Source organism: Arachis duranensis, chromosome 2, assembly GCF_000817695.3.
Source record: "Arachis duranensis cultivar V14167 chromosome 2, aradu.V14167.gnm2.J7QH, whole genome shotgun sequence".
Classification (NCBI taxonomy): domain Eukaryota; kingdom Viridiplantae; phylum Streptophyta; class Magnoliopsida; order Fabales; family Fabaceae; genus Arachis; species Arachis duranensis.
In genome coordinates, this window is record NC_029773.3 from 78258673 (window position 1) to 78276858 (window position 18186).

Below are 18186 nucleotides of genomic sequence, written 5' to 3' on the forward strand. Positions count from 1 at the left end.
TCTATACATTGCTTATCTTATAATTTGGAATAAAATATACCATGTCACTTGAATTACAATATCATCTAAGTCCTTTTATCAGTTATTACAGCATTTGAAACAACAATTAAAAAGTATTTACAACTCTAAAGCCTACCAAAACTACAACAAAAAAACAATAACTACAAATGCTCTTAATATTAAACCACTCACAAAAACAAAACTTTCATAATTTTTTACAAGGTCTCCTTTAAAACATCCTCGTATATGAGCATCCAAGCACCAAAGTTGAAAAAGAATTTGTTCACCCAAAATAGTATTTTTTAAAGTTGTCACAAAACATGTATTAGTCACGTGTACAAGAGATTAAAATGTATCAATCTCTACGTAAGAAAAAAAAAATGATATTTATTGGTCAAATCTGTCATAAAATATATCTAGTATATATTTAAAAATTTTGGACCAGAGATCTAATTAATTTTTTAGAAAATAAATTTATTAAACATCTAATTTTTTGAGAACCTATGTAAAATATTACGCATATATTAAATAAGACTCCTTAAATTCTTAAATAAGACCCCTTAAAATGTAAATGTTAGAGGAGGTAAGTCTAAAAATAAAAATATTAATATAAAATTGTTAAAACTTGAAAGAGTTTAATTGCAACATGTATTTTCCCATAGGCATTAGCCTGCTTGAAAAGGAAGGCTTCATTATATCATTTCACAACCTAAAATCAACAAACATAACAACTCATAAAGTGGACCATAACGATTAATGACACCAAAATTCAGGGAGAAAAAAAGGCATAGTTAGATTAATCAGGAAAGAAATGTATTTCTAGGGGTGTGATCTAAAATAAATCGAGATAAACCAACTATTCTAAAGTTAAAAATGAGGTTCGAATACGCGATTTTTTAGGTGAGTACGGAAAGATTATATCATGTGAATTATAGTTCATTGACGACTATATATAAAATTAATAATAAAGTTTTACTTTTAAAAATTAAATTTAACAAATATTATATCATATTTATACTAAAATAAATTATTTTAAAATAAAAATAATTCTGTATAATATAAAAAATATTAATTAAAATATAAAAATATAATATAATATTATTAATTTTATTTTAAAATATATATTCTTATTATTAAAAATAACTTAGGATTAGATCCAACAATCCAAAAGATAATCCAAACTCGATCCAAAAATAATACCAACTTAACAAAACAAATTTAAATTTAACAAATTATGTCTTGGATACGGATCGAGCCCGCTCTTGAAAACCTCTATGTTTCCATAAGATATTGGAGTCAACATTGGAAATATTGCAAAAGCAAAGCCTCAAAGTGCAAAAAACCTTGCCACCATTATTAATTATTGTATTCCCTTGGTCATATGGCAATGGCATTGATGTAAAGAACTCAAAAAAGGTGAGTCATCAAAAAGTGTGCACAAACCAGTAAAACGTATTTAATTTTCTCAACCTCCAATCTCAACAATATTCTTTACTTTCTTCCTCTGCCTTCCTCTTCGTTCTTTCTTTCTTTCTCTCTTTCTTTCTTCTTTCTCCTCTCACTCTCAAACCCTAAAATACCAAGGCCATAAAAAAATTTCCAATTCCACCAAATGGGATCAACCCACCAAACCTAAGAGTTTTCTTCACTCACAGAACCCATCAAAGATTGGTTCAATCTTAACTCCAGCCATTTCAATTATGGCACATTTTACCACTTCCCCCTACTTCAAGGCCTTAACTTTAACCATTTTGTTCCTAAAAACCCAAGCTTTTGACCCAATTCCATTGTTCTCCTTTGCTGAATTTGAGAAAGATCCAAAATTTAAGTCCAATGTGGCTCTCTTTGGTGGTTCAAAGGTTATGAATGGTGGCTCGGGGATTCAGCTATCTGGGTCTGGGAAGGTCATGTACAAAAGACCCATCAAGCTTCTTGAAGGTAAACCAAAGCAATTAGCGTCTTTTTCGACTTACTTTACATTTTCAACGCCATTGTACAATAGGGGTGGTTTGGCTTTTGTTATGGTTCCAAATGGTTCAAAAAGTGATTTTTTTGAGAAAAGTTCTTCTGGGTATCCTTCATTGTTGAAGAATGGAAAATCTGGAGTTGTCGGTGTTGAGTTTAGTCCTTCAACAAAGGGTGGTCATGTAAGTTGTAGTGTGGCCATTAATGTCGGTGACCCAGTTATTCCGGCTAGAGCCATTAACAAATCTTTCAATTGGGTTGCTAAAAATGGAGAAAAGTTTCATGCTTGGATTGATTATGTTGCAAGTTCAAGGCAGTTAGAAGTTAGGTTGAGTCAACATGGTAACACAAAGCCATATGATCCATTTCTCTGGCACAAAATTGACTTAGCAGAAGTGTTGAAGGAGAAACAATTTTTTGTTGGTCTTAGTCCTATGAAGTTGTTGGATGATTCATCTTCTTATGAATCTCAAGCATGGTTCTTGTATTCATGGAGTTTTGTTGTAAGGAAATTCCCACACACTATGCATTCAGAGCCTCTAGATCCAAAGGTACTTGTTAAGACCTCAAGTAAGGGTAAGAATCCTGTGGTTAATAATAAACCAAGGAATGATGATTGCATTTTGAAGGTTCTTTCTGCAATGATATTTGGTACTGGTTGTGGAGCATTGACAGCATTTGTTGTGCTTTATTTGTGGACCATATTTGGTGGTAATAGGAGACCTGTGGTGCCTGAAGAATGTGTTATGCAACATGATGTTGAATATAGGAAAGTTAAAATTGTTGTAGATAATAAGACCATAGAAGATGGTAAGAATTAGTAGTAGTAGATCTTTTGAGGTGTGAAAAGCATTATTGGTTTCTGTTTTTTATTTTTTATTTTTAGTTTTGATGTTTTTAATTTTTAATATTTTGTGAAGAAAAACAAAAAGTAATTTGTTTTTCACAAAATATTAAAGTAAAAACAAAAACACTAAATAAAAACTAAAAATAAAAAACAAAAAGGAAAAACCAGAAACTAAATAGGCATGGTGTTTTGTAAATTTTTAGTGTTTACTTTTTTGTATTTAAGTTTTGTTGTTGTATTTTAGTAATATGTACGCTAAAGGGCTGTGTCTAATTTGGTCTTTTTCATCTATGTTGTTGTATTGCTGAGCACATTCAGATTGAGATCTTCCGACTCTGTGTTAAAACTTAAAAGGATGGTTTCTTTAATTGAAACATGCTTAAATTATTGAAGTTGTTAATACAATGTGTGATGTTGCTGACACATTTTTTATTGTATGATGATGATGACAAGTAAACAGTCTGTGTGTAATTATTTATTGATTTGTTTTCATGTATTAATAAATTGGTCTTGCTTTGCTGGACTGTGTTCTGGTGGAAACTTTTTTTTTCTTTTATAATTTATTTGGTCCATTATGAGGGTGAATAATAATAAGTAATAACAATAGTAACGATGATGATAATGATGATTATGATAAATATACATCCAAAATTGTTAGAAACACACGTTTTGGAGAAATATTTTTGGTTTAGCCTAAAATTTTTTACAGCGCAATGAATATTTTTATAGTATAGTATGTTTTGTTGGAAGTTAAAAGAGTAAAATATATTTTTTTCTTTAATATTTTTAAATTTTTTTTAAAATATCTTTAACATTTAATTTGATACAATTTTATTTTTAATATTTGAAATATTTTCAATTTTACTTTTATCGTCAAATGTAGAGGAGCCGATGGAAATTTTTAAAAAATTTAAAAAACGTTAGGAATAGAAAATATATTTTATCCAAATTAAAATTATGGAATTCATTTTTTTTTTAAATTTCACTTTATCTCTACTCGTCGACCAAATTTACCTTTAATTATTGCTGGTTTTGGCATCTGTGTATTGATAAAATTTAAAAGTAATATATATAGCAAAGTTGGACATGTGATAAAGACTTAAAAGTTTGGAACATATTTTATACAGACACAAGTTTGAGTAATTTTTATGGTCGCTATTTGTAAGTAATATTGTAACTTGTAACTAAGTGCTTATTGAATTCATACCATACGTCTTGATAGACCTTGGCATTAAAGTAACTTAAAAAACCATATTTTAGAAATTAAGGAGGGAAAAATATTTTAAGGTACGCATATTAGGAAAGGCAATGAACAAATACTAAGCATCAAATAAAATTATGGTTGTTGAAATATTAGACCTTACAAATTTTTATTGTTGAAATATTGTTTCAGGGCCACGGGCAAAAACATTACATGATATTCGAATAACTTCAAATCTTTTGATTCATGAATTGAAGTGAACGTAACACCTAGAGTGTACACAACCTGACAACCTTAACTGATTTCCTCAATAATTATTTTAATTTAGTTATACTATAGCAATCTGCCAGTATTATTCAATATTCATTAAGCAATTCTAGTTTCAAGTTCAATTATTTAAGAGTTCGTACGTGGAAAAAATGTTACCTATCAACAAACTTCAGCACAAAAATTGACTCCCCAACAGCATCAATTACGGTCCTTTAAAGCAAGCGTCAAACATTTTTAGCACGCATCACAAAAATTGAGTTCGGTGAATAAGAAAGTATAATGAGTAAATGACTATTTTTAAAATAAAGTATTATTTTTATTTTTAGTATTTAAGATGGATTTTATTTTGATTTTTAATATTTTAATTATTTTATTTTTATTTTTAAATATTTAAAATGACATCAATATTATTCTATCGTTAAATTTTTCATTAATATTTAATGAAATTAATGTACGATTAATAATATTTTTGTTAAAATTACATTCGTTCAACTCTCTTCTTTTACTTTTACCTTCTCAACAAATCTAAATCCTATTTTTCTCCTTTTTTTTATACTATTAATTCTCCAAAAGAAATTTGAAGAGGAGAAAAAAAAGTAAAAAAATGAGATTTAGACTTGTTGAGAGGGTGAATATGAGAAAGAGAGATTGAGTAAATGTATTTTTAACAAAAGTATTATAAATAGTATATCAATTTCATTAACTGTGAGCAAAGAATTTAGTGGTGGCATAACATTGATGCTATTTTAAATATTTTGGAATAAAAATAACACGATTAAAATATTAGGGACTAAAATATGATTCACTCCAAATGTTAGGGGACCAAAATACAACTTTACCCAATATTTTCATTATAGAAAATTTCGCTTTCTTCTCATAAGAAATGTTAAAATGACATTCTCTTTTTCTTTATTTATAAAATATACACTCTCATCCCTTTTAATTTTTAAAAAATTTTCTTTTTAATCTATTTTAAAGTTTTTGTGTTAACTATTGTCAACTTTATCTATTTTTTAAGAAAAAATAAATTATTTTTTACAAAAATACTCTTTAACAAAAATTTATTTTTTTTTTACCAAAATATATTTTAACAAATTATTTTTCTAATGACTAAATTATATTTTTACCAAAATATCTGTCAAAAGATTTTTTAATAATTAAATTATTTTTTATTAAGATACCTTCAATAATATTTTAGTTACTAAATTAAATTTTACCAAAAATTTTTTTAACAACAATTTTTTGTATATTCTATTATTAAGCTCATGATATCCATGCATATTAAACATGGTTTTACAATTTTGGTTTAATAGTTTTTTATTAGTGTCATAGAAAAGAATTTTTTAATTTAATATTAAAATAATATTGATATCACAATTTAATCACTAGAAAAATAATATTAAATGGTATCTTAATTAAAAATAATTTAATCATTATAAAATATTTTAAAGAATATTTTAGTAAAAATATAATTTAATCATTAGAAAATAATTTGTTAAAGAATATTTTGGTATACAAAATTTAATCAAAAAAATAAAATTTTTGTTAAAGGTAATTTTGTAAAAAATATTTTTTTTTAAAATGGATAAATTTATTATTAGTTAATACAAAAATTTTAAAATAAGTTAAAAAGAAAATTTTTTAAAAATTATAAAAAAATGTATATTTTATAAATAAAAGAAAATGGAGTATGATTTAAATATTTTTTAAAGAAGGTGAGTAAATTTTTTTTTATTAAAATATAAGGGTCCTTTTACATTAAATATATGAAAAATGAACACAAAAAAAAAAATCTAAAGTTACTATTTTTAATGTTTTTTTTATCCAGTGTCCTTGTTAGTTAATTCCTTAAACTAAAACGTGTTTATTCTTAGGAAAACTACAGAGAGACAATGAGGGAGAAAAATAATATGAACAATGGAATAAAAAAGGGAAACGGAATAAATTTTTTTATTAATTAATTAATTATTAATAATTTCATATTTTGAAATTTAAAAAATAAGGATTTCAAATTAAAGGTTTAATTAGTCTGTCGATTCTTATAGTTTTGTCGAATTTTCAATTAGGTCCTATACCATAAGATTTTGTAACTAAGTCATTACCGTGACAAAAACGTTGAAATTAACGGAATATTCTGTTAAATTATATAGAATATTCAGTCAAATGTTAGGGATATTCGTTTTGCTTAACGGAATATTTCGTTATTTGCAGCGTTTTTATCACGATAGGGACTTAATTACAAAATCTGATATGGTATAAGAACTCAATCAAAAAGAAAAAAAAAGTAAAGGGACTTAATTAAAAATTTAGTGAAACTATAGAGACTGATAGAGTAATTAAACCAAATCAATTACACCCATTATCACGCTAACCTCCCTCCTCTATTCGCAAACTCCAGTCTACAGAGTAACCCAATCGATGCCTCACTTCCCCGCTCTCTAGTCAGATGCCGCCCAGACTCCAGCCGCCGCCGCCCAAACGTTTGCCGATCGCCTAGACCTCTCCGTGAATGTGCGATTAACCTCTCCGCGATTGCGCTGCACAAGCCCTGGACAATCTCCTTCGCGCTGCCCACTCGCCGCCAGTCGTGCAGCCTCCCCCACAGTCCATTGCCGCCCAGACGCCGGCCGTTGCCGCCCATCCTTCAGCCGACACCACCCGAACCAATCCGCGAACGTGCGATCAACCTCTCCGCGAATGTCCGATCGCGCCGCACAATCCCCAAATAGCCTCCTTCGCGCTGTCCACCCGCCGACGGCCATGTAGCCTCCCCCGTAGCCCACTGCATTCACCGTCCCAACGTCACCATCTGCGACAGATCCAATCAACATACAGGGACATATGTGGCTAAGGAAGCTTGATCATGATTGCTTCTTCTGTTCATTCATCTCCTTTTTCTACTTCAATGACCAGTTTAAGATGGTCATTTTAGTAGGTATGCCGATAATTATTTTAATTCTTATGTGGATGATTATTTTGATTGGATTGGATTTAGTTATATATAATTAAAATATATTGGATGTTCAATTTATTAGGTATGCGAATGGTTATTTTTTACTAGAGGTGAGCGACGCTGGTAGTGGCGTATGGCAAGCCAGACAGCAACGGTAAAGTAGGATGCTTATTGATGAAGGTGGAGTGGTAGCCAGTTGGGAAAGAAGAGCGTGTTAGAGTGAAATGCTTTGGTAAATTAGAGTTTGGGATTGTTATTTTTTTAGAATAATTAAGTGGATTTTTTATTTAGGTAATTTGTGGAGTGTTTTTTATTTTTTATATGTATTGGGCTAAATCTGCAACCTATCATTCACATTGTTTAGATTTCCTATTGTCACTCTAGCGGAGTTGTTATTCTTATTGAAAAAAAATAATTGATGTTACACCTAAATTAATAAATAATAATAATAGATTAGATATTTGTGAAGATGCTTCAAGATTTTAGGGTTGAAGACCAAAGAGAAACCAAACCTGTACAATTATGCAATAAAGAATTAAAGATAGAATAGTTTGACACCCAAAGACCAGAGAAACACAGAATTGTATTAGAGAATTTTTCAATTACAAACTTATCAATCTATCGTAATCTCTGAGTTTGACACTAGCTCATATTATTTATAGTGCTTAGATGACTTCTCCAAAGTCATCATTCTCTACACCCCCTCAAACTAAGGGTTGGAGCATGTGAAATCCTTAGTTTGTAAGTTAAATTATTAAACACTGTGACATAAAAGGGCTTGGTGAGAATATCTGCAACTTGAGAGTGAGAAGGAATATGAACTATTTTAACTAATCCTTTGTGATTCTATCTCTAACAGTGTAAGTCTATTTCAAAATGTTTATTGCGACTATATAAGACAGGATTTTCAAACAGCAACACAACTCCAAGATTATCACAATACAAAATTGGAGCTGTTGGACTTGTAATGTTGATCTCTCCAAGCAATTTTTGAACCCATATAACCTCAGCCACTTCCTTTACCAAGCACCTGTATTCAGCTTTTGTTAAAGATCTGCTCAATGCCTGTTGCTTTCTGCTGCTCCGGAATATTGGATTAGGTCCTAGGAATTTCCAATAACCACTAGTAGACCTTCTATCATCTAAATGAGCAGCCCAGTTTGCATCTGCAAAAGCAAACTCTTAGAAAATTGGAGACTATGGATAGTCCTACCTGAAAAGAATCAAACGATTCTCTTAACAGCTGTCCAATGATGTTGGAGAGGATTATGCATAAACTGACTAACCCGGTTTACCGCATATGCTATCTCAGGTGATCTGTATAAGTGGAATTGTCAAAACTGTCACTTTCTTGGGCAGTAAGTTTGAAAGAAGGCAGCATTGGTGTAGGGACAGAATTGGACAAATCCATCCAAGCCTTTTTTAAAAGGTCATGCACGTATTAAGCTGGAGAAACATGAAGAGATCCATCATCTGTAAAGTAAAATTTTAGACCAAAAAAATAGAGTGTAGTTTAGCAATAATACTTTCTATTTCACTGTTGTTACTACCTGTAATGACTATATCATGAACATAGCACCGTCCTTTAGAAATAGTTAAAGATAAAAATGATGCGAATGTAGTGGGTCTAATTACTGGGCTAAAAATCTATGTATAATCAATACCCTCTATTTGGTGGCAACCTTTTGCAACAAGCTTGACCTTGTATAATCTGTGTATGAGTACCAAATTAGCAGATTCAGAAGTAACAGGATTAGTCCATAAAAGAATTGGATAAAAAAAAAAAAAATCAGAATCAGTGAATGAAAAACAGAAGCTGAAGCATTAGATGCAGAGGGAAACATTGATGAATATGGAAATCATTTTTGACAGTAAAGACAGAATAGTTTGACACCCAAAAACTAGAGAAAAACATAATTGTATTAGAAACCCTTTCGATTACAAATTTATCAATCTATCGCAATCTTCGAGTCCCACACTAGCTCATACTATTTATAGTGCTTAGGTGACTTCTCCAAAGTCATCATTCTCTACAATATTAAACTACTTCTTTTGGTTGGAATGGATAAGTTTAGACAAAGAACATTTACTTGCTTAAGATTCACTATTATCATAATAAAAAATTTGGGAATGCCAGTAATTTTTAACAATTTTAGCCAATAAAAATATCAAATTATTGTTAATAAATAAATTTGACTAATTTATGCATATAAATTTTAATAAATATAGGTATAAACTGTGTTAATGTATATTATATATTTTATATGTATAAATGTTTGTATGTATATGAGTATAAACTATTGTTTATATAAAATAATAATATTTATAAATCATGTAGCATTATTATCATAATATGTGACAACACCGAACGACATACAGAGCCCGTAAGATCAGACAATGCTTTATTTAGTAAAAACAAATGTAGGTATCATATAAGACTTTCACAAAAAGATTTTATAAATTATAATAACAACACTAAGATTAATCCTTTTTTGTTAATGACTATAAAAACGGAGAAATAAAAAAAAATAGAAACAAAATCTCATCTAGGCTTTGTAGTTTATAGTTATACTCAAATATAATAAAAATGTTATTTTAATTTATCAAAATTGTACAAGCAGTTAAGCACCTAAATTACCAAAAGGATAATGCCACACAATTGAAACTTCAACCCTATCAAATCTTTCAACTCTGGTCGGTCCGTAACAAATGAAAACCTAAAAAATTTTCATATTATATATACGGTCCTTAAACGTATGTTACACGCAAGCTTGTAGTTGATAATAACGCCACAATAGACTAGTCCTAACAGCATTTTTTGCTATTTTATAGTGCCAATTTATTAATAATAGCATTTCAAATCTGAGGATCCCAATAGCTTGTCGGTCATACAAAAACCATTTAACCGTTTTGGTGATTGAGTGAGTCCGATAAAGAAAAATAATAAGCAACATGCAACATGCAACATTTGGATAGCTTCGAAAATAATAGTTGCTTAATATACTGTCTTCTCTACCAACAAGTACATAAAAATATTAAGAAAAACATTAACAAAACCCAGAAATAGTTTGATATTAAGCAATGTAAACTAGTGCTAGCCGGAACAGTATACTATATCCCTCAATAAAGAGAGTATGATCCGGCAACAGGATGTTGCGGTCACCGCATTCACTGAAGATCAAAATCACATGTCATGTTGCTGGTAATCTTCTTCCTCTTCCTCTTCGTACTCATCCTCATCAGCAGTGGCATCCTGGTATTGCTGATACTCCGAAACAAGGTCATTCATGTTACTCTCTGCCTCTGTGAATTCCATCTCGTCCATGCCTTCCCCGGTGTACCAATGCAAGAAAGCCTTTCTTCTGAACATAGCAGTGAACTGCTCGCTCACCCTTCGGAACATCTCCTGAATTGAGGTGGAGTTTCCAATGAATGTTGAGGCCATCTTTAATCCTGTAGGGGGAATATCACATACAGTGGACTTGACATTGTTTGGAATCCATTCGACGAAGTATGAGGAGTTCTTGTTCTGAACATTGATCATTTGCTCATCAACCTCCTTTGTGCTCATCTTGCCACGGAACATAGCGGAGGCAGTGAGGTACCTTCCGTGCCTAGGATCAGCAGCACACATCATGTTCTTGGCATCCCACATTTGCTGTGTGAGCTCCGGAACACTCAAGGCCCTGTACTGCTGAGAACCGCGAGAGGTGAGAGGAGCAAACCCGACCATGAAAAAGTGAAGCCGAGGGAAGGGGATGAGGTTGACGGCGAGCTTCCTAAGGTCAGAGTTCAGCTGACCAGGGAACCTCAAACAACATGTGACACCAGACATGGTTGCCGAAATCAAATGGTTCAAATCACCAACTGCAAAAGACACAATCAAATTCCAAGTTAAAACCAACACCGACAATTAATACATAAAACCTAAAAGCAATTGGGAAATGCAATTTTCAAGAGGGATTCTGATGGAAAACTTACAGCTTGGTGTGGTGAGCTTGAGGGTACGGAAGCAAATGTCATACAAGGCTTCATTATCAAGAACCATACATTCATCAGCATTTTCAACAAGCTGATGAACAGATAGAGTAGCATTGTAGGGTTCAACCACAGTGTCTGAAACCTTTGGAGATGGAAAGACTGAGAAAGTAAGCATCATCCTATCTGGGTATTCTTCCCTGATCTTTGAAATCAACAGGGTACCCATTCCAGACCCAGTTCCTCCACCCAGAGAATGGCACACTTGAAAACCTGCAAACAGAACAGCCCCATTTTATTATCAGTTACAAAGTTTCTATCTTTAATTTAAGAAAACAGAAATCACATCTATCACCTACAAACCCTAAACACAGTTATTCAGCTTCCTTTCAAAAACAAAATCATTTAAAAAGAAAATCGAAATACGAAGAAAAACGTGCATGGCCAATTCAAATTGACACAACACACAAAAGCTTCCATCTTTAACCAAAACCCAAAATCATAAAACACATAACCATTACCATTTCAAAACCTAAAACCAAATCACCGAAAATGAAAATAAACAAAAAATAAAAAATAAAACCAGCCGCAAAACAAGAGAAATCTTCAACATTTCTTTACAAGTCAGAAAGTTCAAAATCGGTCAACGAAACAAGCAAAAGATTCAACCTTGACTCTAAAAAATAAGAATAAGCACGCGAAAAAGAAAAAATAACACATACCTTGTAAGCAATCACAGTTCTCAGCTTCCTTTCTCACAACATCAAGAACCGAATCGATAAGCTCGGCACCCTCCGTGTAGTGCCCTTTAGCCCAATTGTTCCCAGCACCACTCTGCCCGAACACAAAGTTATCCGGTCTAAAGATCTGACCGTACGGCCCCGTTATAGTACACATTGATCCTCTCGAGCTGAAGATCGGTGTCGCCGCCGTACCTTCCGGTGGGGTCGATGCCATGCTCCGCGCAGACCACTTCCCAGAACTTGGCACCAATCTGGTTGCCGCATTGACCACCTTGAATGTGAAGGATCTCACGCATTTTCGAAAGTGTATTGAAGCTGTTCGACGAAATGACACAGAGAAAGAAAGAAAGAAAGAAATGAGAAGAAAAAGTTAGGGTTTTTTGGTTGTGTGTGTGGGGACGAGAGAGCTTTCAGTGATTTATAGGGAAAAAGAAGTGTTTTTAAGTTTTGTTGGGTCTCTTTTTTTTTTTTAATTTTGTTATTGCAACGGTTGGATTTTGGGTTGGAAGGAATTATAATTATTTAACGTTATTATTTCTTTATTTGTTTTGTTGTGAGGGAAAAATCAGGATTTTTTGAAATTTGAAATTTTGAATTGTAAATCACTGCACTTAGCTGGATTCTACTAATTTTGTGGGGCCCTTTTTGTTTTTTCTCAGAAAAGAGGCAATCTCTTTCTCTCTCTGTCAAATTGGTCAAAGATAAACGGGCAAATTTTCATTGAGATTTGAAATTTTTGGTTCTACTAAAAATGAATATAGGAGGAGTAATGAAAAAAAAAAGGAGTTCGTATTTTTCCTAGTCTTCTCCCTAATTTAATTTGATCTTTTTTAAAAACATTTAATGGACTCATAATGTTTAAATTATTAAATGATTCTAGTAATAAAATATATTTTTTAATTTTTTAATAATTATTAAATAGTTTTTGTTTAATTTTATTTGTAATTATCTTTTAAAATTATTTTAATTTTGTCTTGACATTATAGATTATGACATAAAAAATTTATAAAATCGAACTATTTTTGCAAAAAGATCGCAGGGACAAATGTCCCCATCGACTAAAAAGACTAGGATCTTCGTAGATAAAAAATCAAATAATAAGATGTTAGTTATTATTGCGAATACGATCCGATCTGCACCCTTTGAAAATCGGATCGCGGATATTTGTTCTACATTCGTGTATCCACACAATAATAATTATATATATATATATGTATATATGTTTTGTATTATATTTACTTGTTTGTATGTTTAGTTAGTAGTTATTATTCATATATTGTATCATTTTATTTTTGTTATTTAGAAAAAAATTTATTAAAAATATTTTAGGAATAAATAGATTTAAAAGTGTGAAAGAAACATTATTATTCAATTTTTTACATAGAAATATGATTAAAAAAGAGAAGGTTTAATTATGTGGATATGTTTGATATCCGATCTGACCCACAAATGTGCGGATCGGATCTGACACAAAAAAATGCGGATATCATATATGATCCGATCCAATGGGGATTGTGCAGATCGGATCGAATTTTGGCCATATTCGATCCTATCCAATCCACGTACACCCCTATGAAAGAGTTTAATTTATTACTAATAATTAATTTTAATATTCGTTATCTAAAATTTAAACGATTTAACTTGTATACTTTTGATTAGGTATTAAGTCTATTGCATAAATAGAAATAATTAATTTGTATGCTTGCTATTTAAAAATAACATTTTTTCTAACTATGTATATAAAAATATAATTAGAGATTGGTATAAAAAAATATATTGATAGTTATAAATTTAACTCAAAATCAGTTTCTTTTAAACAATGGAATCTTGATTTTAACTTTTAATTATAACATTAGTATTCTCTCCAAATTATATTTAATAAATATTTGAAAGAATAGAAATGAAAATATAGACAAGAAAGATAAGTAGAAAAATTTAAAACTAAATAAAAAATTAAAAAATATGTATATAATAATAATATTTTTTATTTGAATTATATTATTTTGTCAATTTTATTTTTTGTAGAACAACTCCGCCTATGTTACACTTGCGGTACATAGCCGGTCCCAAGCCCAGATAAAGGAGGAGGGTTGTGTTAGGTCTTCGACAACCAACATAAAAATATAGCCGAACCCCCATGACATGAATCAAAGCAAGAGCCGCTGCATTGGTGCTTGGATGTAGTGTTAAATGAGCAAGGGTTCTCGCATTTTTGTGAACGGACGAGGGTAAATAAGTTAGTTCACAAAGTAAAAGGTAAAGGTCGAAGCGCCAGAAGGTTGAGATTTGGGACATGGAACATAGGCACTCTAACAGAAAAGTCCATGGAGGTGGTGGACACCATAACAAGGAAGAAGATTAACATTATGTGCCTACAAGAAATGAAATGGGTTGGTGCAAAGGCTAGGGAGTTGGATACTTCTGGTTTCAAACTTTGGTATACAGGAAAAGTGAAGAATATGAATGGGGTTGGAATAATTGTGGATAAGCAGTGAAAGAAGGACGTAGTGGATGTCAAGAGGGTGGGAGATCGGATCATCTCTATCAAACTTGTGGTGGAGGGAGGTGCTTTCCATGTGATTAGCGCCTATGCACCGCAAGTGGGTTCGGACGAACAACACAAGATAAGGTTTTGGGAGGATCTAGAGAGTTTGGTTCAAGGCATACCTTTGGGAGATAAGATTTTCTTAGGAGGAGATTTAAATGGCCATGTTGGGAGAGAAGTGACTGGATATGGGAGTATTCACGGAAGCCATGGTTTCGGGGTGATCAATGCCGAGGGTAAAACTATTTTGGACTTTTCCTCAACCTTTGATCTTCTCATCGCAAATACATATTTTAAAAAGAGAGACAAACATCTTATAATCTATAAGAGTGGCATGACAAGCTCTCAAATCGACTTCTTCTTGTTGAGGAGAGTCGACCGAAAATTTTGCATTAAATGTAAAATTATCCCGGGAGAGAAAACACAACATAGGGTGCTCGTCATGGATTTTCGCGTTGAGCAAAAGTTGAGGAAAAGACATCATACGAAGAACCCAAGGACGAGGTGGTGGCGGATGAAAGGTGAGGAACAAAGAAGCTTCCTAAGACGGGTAGGAGAAGAGGCAAAGTGGGATGGGAATAGAAGCGCGGAAGAGATGTGGAGGGAGATGGCAGAAGTTATTAGAAGAACAGCAAAAAAAAGTTTTGGTGAATCTAAAGGAATAGGACCAAGAGACAAGAAGTCTTGGTGGTGGAATGCGAGTATACAAGAAAAGATAAAGATAAAAAGGGAATGCTTTAAAGAGTGGTTTTTATGCCGCAATGCAGATAACTGGGAAAAATATAAGGCGCCTAAGAAAGAGACAAAAGTGGCTGTAAGTGAAGCAAAAACAAGAGCATATGAGGGTCTCTACCAGTCTTTAGGCATGAAAGAAGGAGAAAAAGATATATATAGAATTGCAAAGAGTCGGGAAAAAAGAACGAGAGATTTGGATCAGGTTAAGTGCATAAAGGATAAGGATGGAGAGGTGTTGGCTCAAGAGGAGAAGATTAATGAAAGGTGGAAGAGCTACTTCTATGAGTTATTTAATGATGGACAGAAGACTCTTCCGAGCCTTGGTCGATTATGCATAAGGAAAGAAGATCAAAACTTTGACTACTATCAAAGGATTCGAGACTTCGAGATAAAAGAGGCTCTAAAGCAGATGAAAAATGGCAAGGCAGTAGGACCTGATAATATCCCGATTGAGGTTTGAAAGGGTCTTGGAGAAAAAGACATCAACTGGTTAACCAAGCTTTTTAATGAGATTTTAAGGTCAAAAAAGTTGCCTGATGAGTGGAGAAAGAGCACCTTGGTACCTATCTACAAGAATAAGGGGGATATACAAAGTTACGGAAACTATAGAGGGATTAAGCTTATGAGTCATATTATGAAGTTATGGGAAAGGGTGATAGAACGGAGGTTGAGAAAAGAAACACAAGTAACAGAGAACCAATTTGGATTTATGCCAGGAAGATCTACCACTGAAGCGATATACCTATTAAGAATCATGATGGAGAGGTATCGTAGTAATAAAAGGGATCTACATATGGTGTTTATTGATTTGGAAAAAGCGTATGATAGGGTACCAAGGGAGGTCTTATGGAAGGTTTTAGAAAAGAGGAGAGTAAGGATCGCATATATTCAGACAATTAAAGACATGTATGATGGGGTCACAACTAGTGTGAAGACTCAAGGTGGTGTGACGGAGAAATTTTCTATTGGTATAGGATTACACCAGGGATCATCCTTAAGTCCATACCTTTTTACATTAGTCTTGGAAGTACTCACAGAGCACATCCAAGAGCCTGTGCCATAGTGCATGCTTTTTGCCGATGATATCGTCCTTATGGGAGAGTCAAGGGAAGACCTAAATAAGAAGTTGGAGTTATGGAGAGAAGCTTTAGAAGTGTATGGTCTGCACATAAGCCGTAGCAAGATGGAATATATGGAATGTAAGTTCAGTCTGAGAAGGAAAAACCCCAATATAGAGGTGAAGATTAGAGAAAACATCCTAGGAAAAGTTAAAAGTTTTAAGTATCTTGGGTGTATCATACAGGATAATGGAGAGATTGAACAGGATGTAAATCATAGGATCCAAGCAGGTTGGTCAAAGTGGCGGAGTGCATCTGGTTTTATATGCGACAAAAAAGTGCCTTTAAAACTTACAGGTAAATTCTATCGCACCGCTATAAGACCGGCTATGCTGTATGGTACGGAGTGTTAGGCGGCTAAAGGGGAGCACGAACATAAGCTGAGTGTGGCAGAGATGAAGATGTTGAGATAGATGACTGGTCATACGCGATTGGATAAAATAAGGAATGAAGATATAAGGGAGAGAGTTGGAGTAGCACCCATTGTGGAAAAGATGGTTGAATCGCGTCTCAGGTAGTTTGGACATGTGAGAAGAAGATCGATAGAACATCCAGTCAGGAGGGTGGATAAGATGGAAGATGGACAAAGGACGAAAGGCAGAGGAAGACCTAAGAAGACCATCCATGAGGTGGTCAAACGAGATCTACATGTAAACGGTCTCTCTGTAGACATGATACATGACAGAGCACAATGGCGTCGTTTGATTCATGTAGCCGACCCCACTTAGTGGGACAAGGCTTTGTTGTTGTTGTTGTTGTTTTGTTATTTTTGTAGAACAAAAAGAAAGAAAATGAGAAAAAAGAGAGAGAAAGATAAAGATGAAGACTGAGGAGGAAGTTTGTTAATTTTAAAAGAAGAAATTTATTTTAATTATAATAAAAAATATCGAGTGACACATTTTGATTCCTCAAATTACTAATACAAAATATAAATTATAAATTATAGGAAGCTCTTCACGTGAGGCACAATACGGTCTTGGCATACTGGTGAGGCATGTAAGATTAAGTTGCAATTTTCTTTTTTTCGTTTAGGCGGAGTGTGAATGACTACTCTACCCTCATTTCATAATAAGAAAAATCCACTATGCACAACTCTCAAATGAGAGAAACAAGTTTTGAGCTGGGGTTTTTTTATTTGTAGTCAAGATAGCAAGGACTAAGAGTAAAGAGAGGCAGGTGGTGGACGAAATTGTGATCAATACTTTTCACAACTCAATTAATCCCCGGTGATGAACCCAAAAACTTGGTGTTCAATACCATGGCATAAACACAACTTCGCACAACTAACCAGCAAGTGTACTGGGTCGTCCAAGTAATAAACCTTACGCGAGTAAGGGTCGATCCCACAGAGATTGTTGGTATGAAGCAAGCTATGGTCACCTTGTAAATCTTAGTCAGGCAAACTCAAATGGTTATGGATGATGAATAAAACATAAAGATAAAGATAGAGATACTTATGTAATTCATTGGTGAGAATTTCAGATAAGCGTATGAAGATGCTTGGTCCCTTCCGTCTCTCTGCTTTCCTACTGTCTTCATCCAAGCCTTCTTACTCCTTTCCATGGCAAGCTGTATGCAAGGGTTTCACCGTTGTCAGTGGCTACCTCCCATCCTCTCAGTGAAAATGTTCAACGCACCCTGTCACAGCACGACTATTCATCTGTCGGTTCTCAATCAGGTCGGAATAGAATCCAGTGATTCTTTTGCGTCTGTCACTAACGCCCAACCTTCAGGAGTTTGAAGCTCGTCACAGTCATTCAATCATTGAATCCTACTCAGAATACCACAGACAAGGTTTAGACCTTCCGGATTCTCTTGAATGCCGCCATCA

General features: G+C 33.0%; 2 protein-coding genes and 1 pseudogene across 2 annotated transcripts; 2 read left to right on the top strand and 1 right to left on the bottom strand.

Annotated features, from left to right (window-relative positions):
* The first annotated feature begins 1417 nt into the window (after positions 1–1417).
* Positions 1418–3332, top strand: LOC107474975 (L-type lectin-domain containing receptor kinase VIII.2). Its single transcript, XM_016094616.3, has one exon. The coding sequence runs from the start codon at positions 1701–1703 to the stop codon at positions 2784–2786; it is 1086 nt and encodes a 361-aa protein (XP_015950102.1). The 5' UTR covers positions 1418–1700; the 3' UTR covers positions 2787–3332.
* Positions 3333–10209: 6877 nt separating this feature from the next.
* On the bottom strand, positions 10210–12369 carry LOC107474974 (tubulin beta-2 chain). The gene is given in 4 exon segments (XM_016094615.3): positions 10210–11103; positions 11218–11487; positions 11937–12097; positions 12099–12369. Coding segments are annotated over 4 exon segments (1269 nt in total). The 5' UTR covers positions 12254–12369; the 3' UTR covers positions 10210–10420.
* A 1093-nt stretch (positions 12370–13462) lies between these two features.
* LOC110278239 (uncharacterized) lies at positions 13463–17114 on the top strand (annotated as a pseudogene).
* The last annotated feature ends 1072 nt before the right edge of the window (positions 17115–18186 follow it).